The sequence below is a fragment of the Aphanomyces invadans genome, assembly GCF_000520115.1.
Source record: "Aphanomyces invadans strain NJM9701 unplaced genomic scaffold supercont1.210, whole genome shotgun sequence".
In the NCBI taxonomy this organism is placed as follows: domain Eukaryota; phylum Oomycota; class Saprolegniomycetes; order Saprolegniales; family Verrucalvaceae; genus Aphanomyces; species Aphanomyces invadans.
This window is the reverse complement of record NW_008580355.1, coordinates 12,300-12,982: the sequence shown is the minus strand read 5'-3', so window position 1 is coordinate 12,982 and position 683 is coordinate 12,300. Positions and strand designations below refer to the sequence as shown.

Genomic DNA, 683 nt, shown 5'->3' with positions numbered 1-683 from the left:
CAACATTATATCCACACAACACTCAGCAGTCGTGACACAACTTTTACCTACACATCGGCGAAACTACTGTGTAGTTATTGTGTGTCGTACGGTACCCAGAGCACGGAACGCGCAAATTGCCGGTGATGATGGATTTGCGTAGACATGTCGAGGGTCTCGGCGCTTCGATCCGGTCTGGTAGGTCTTTGACTTAAAATGCATGACACCAATTGCATCTTCTTCAAACGAAATGTGATCAACGTGAATCGTCTCAGTCGGTTTAGAGCGCGCCATCAAGTTCCAAGAGATCACAAGGAACAGGTGTACAAAACCGCTATCGGATCTCCGGAGGGACTCTTGGCAAAGTGCCTCATACGTGCTAAATCCAAGCGGCCGTTTGCCAGAGTCCTTCAGGCTTGACGTCTGCTCGTCAGTTGCAGTTAGACGGAGCATTCCTACGATCGTGGTGTGATGAGTGCAGGCGATGATGATGCATATTAATAGACCTGTGAATATCGTTTTGAGCATTGTCGCGTACTCCACTGGCATCGCAACGTCTTCCCGCTTGTAGTACCACCGGAGTGTAGCGCGGTATCCTGACATTGTTCCGACCTTGACGGGTGTGTTTTGGTAGACCCAAACGATGAATGAGTTGTCATAGCCCGGACTCATATCTCTCTTTTGTGCTGTCAGCGAGGCATGAG

General features: G+C 49.5%; 1 protein-coding gene across 1 annotated transcript; it reads right to left on the bottom strand.

Moving 5' to 3' along the window:
* Positions 1 to 409: 409 nt before the first annotated feature.
* H310_15184 (hypothetical protein) lies at positions 410 to 651 on the bottom strand (the record flags this gene model as incomplete). The annotated part of the gene is made up of 2 exons (XM_008883170.1): positions 410 to 434; positions 518 to 651. The coding sequence occupies 2 exons, from the start codon at positions 649 to 651 to the stop codon at positions 410 to 412; spliced, it is 159 nt and encodes a 52-aa protein (XP_008881392.1).
* Between the last annotated feature and the right edge of the window lie 32 nt (positions 652 to 683).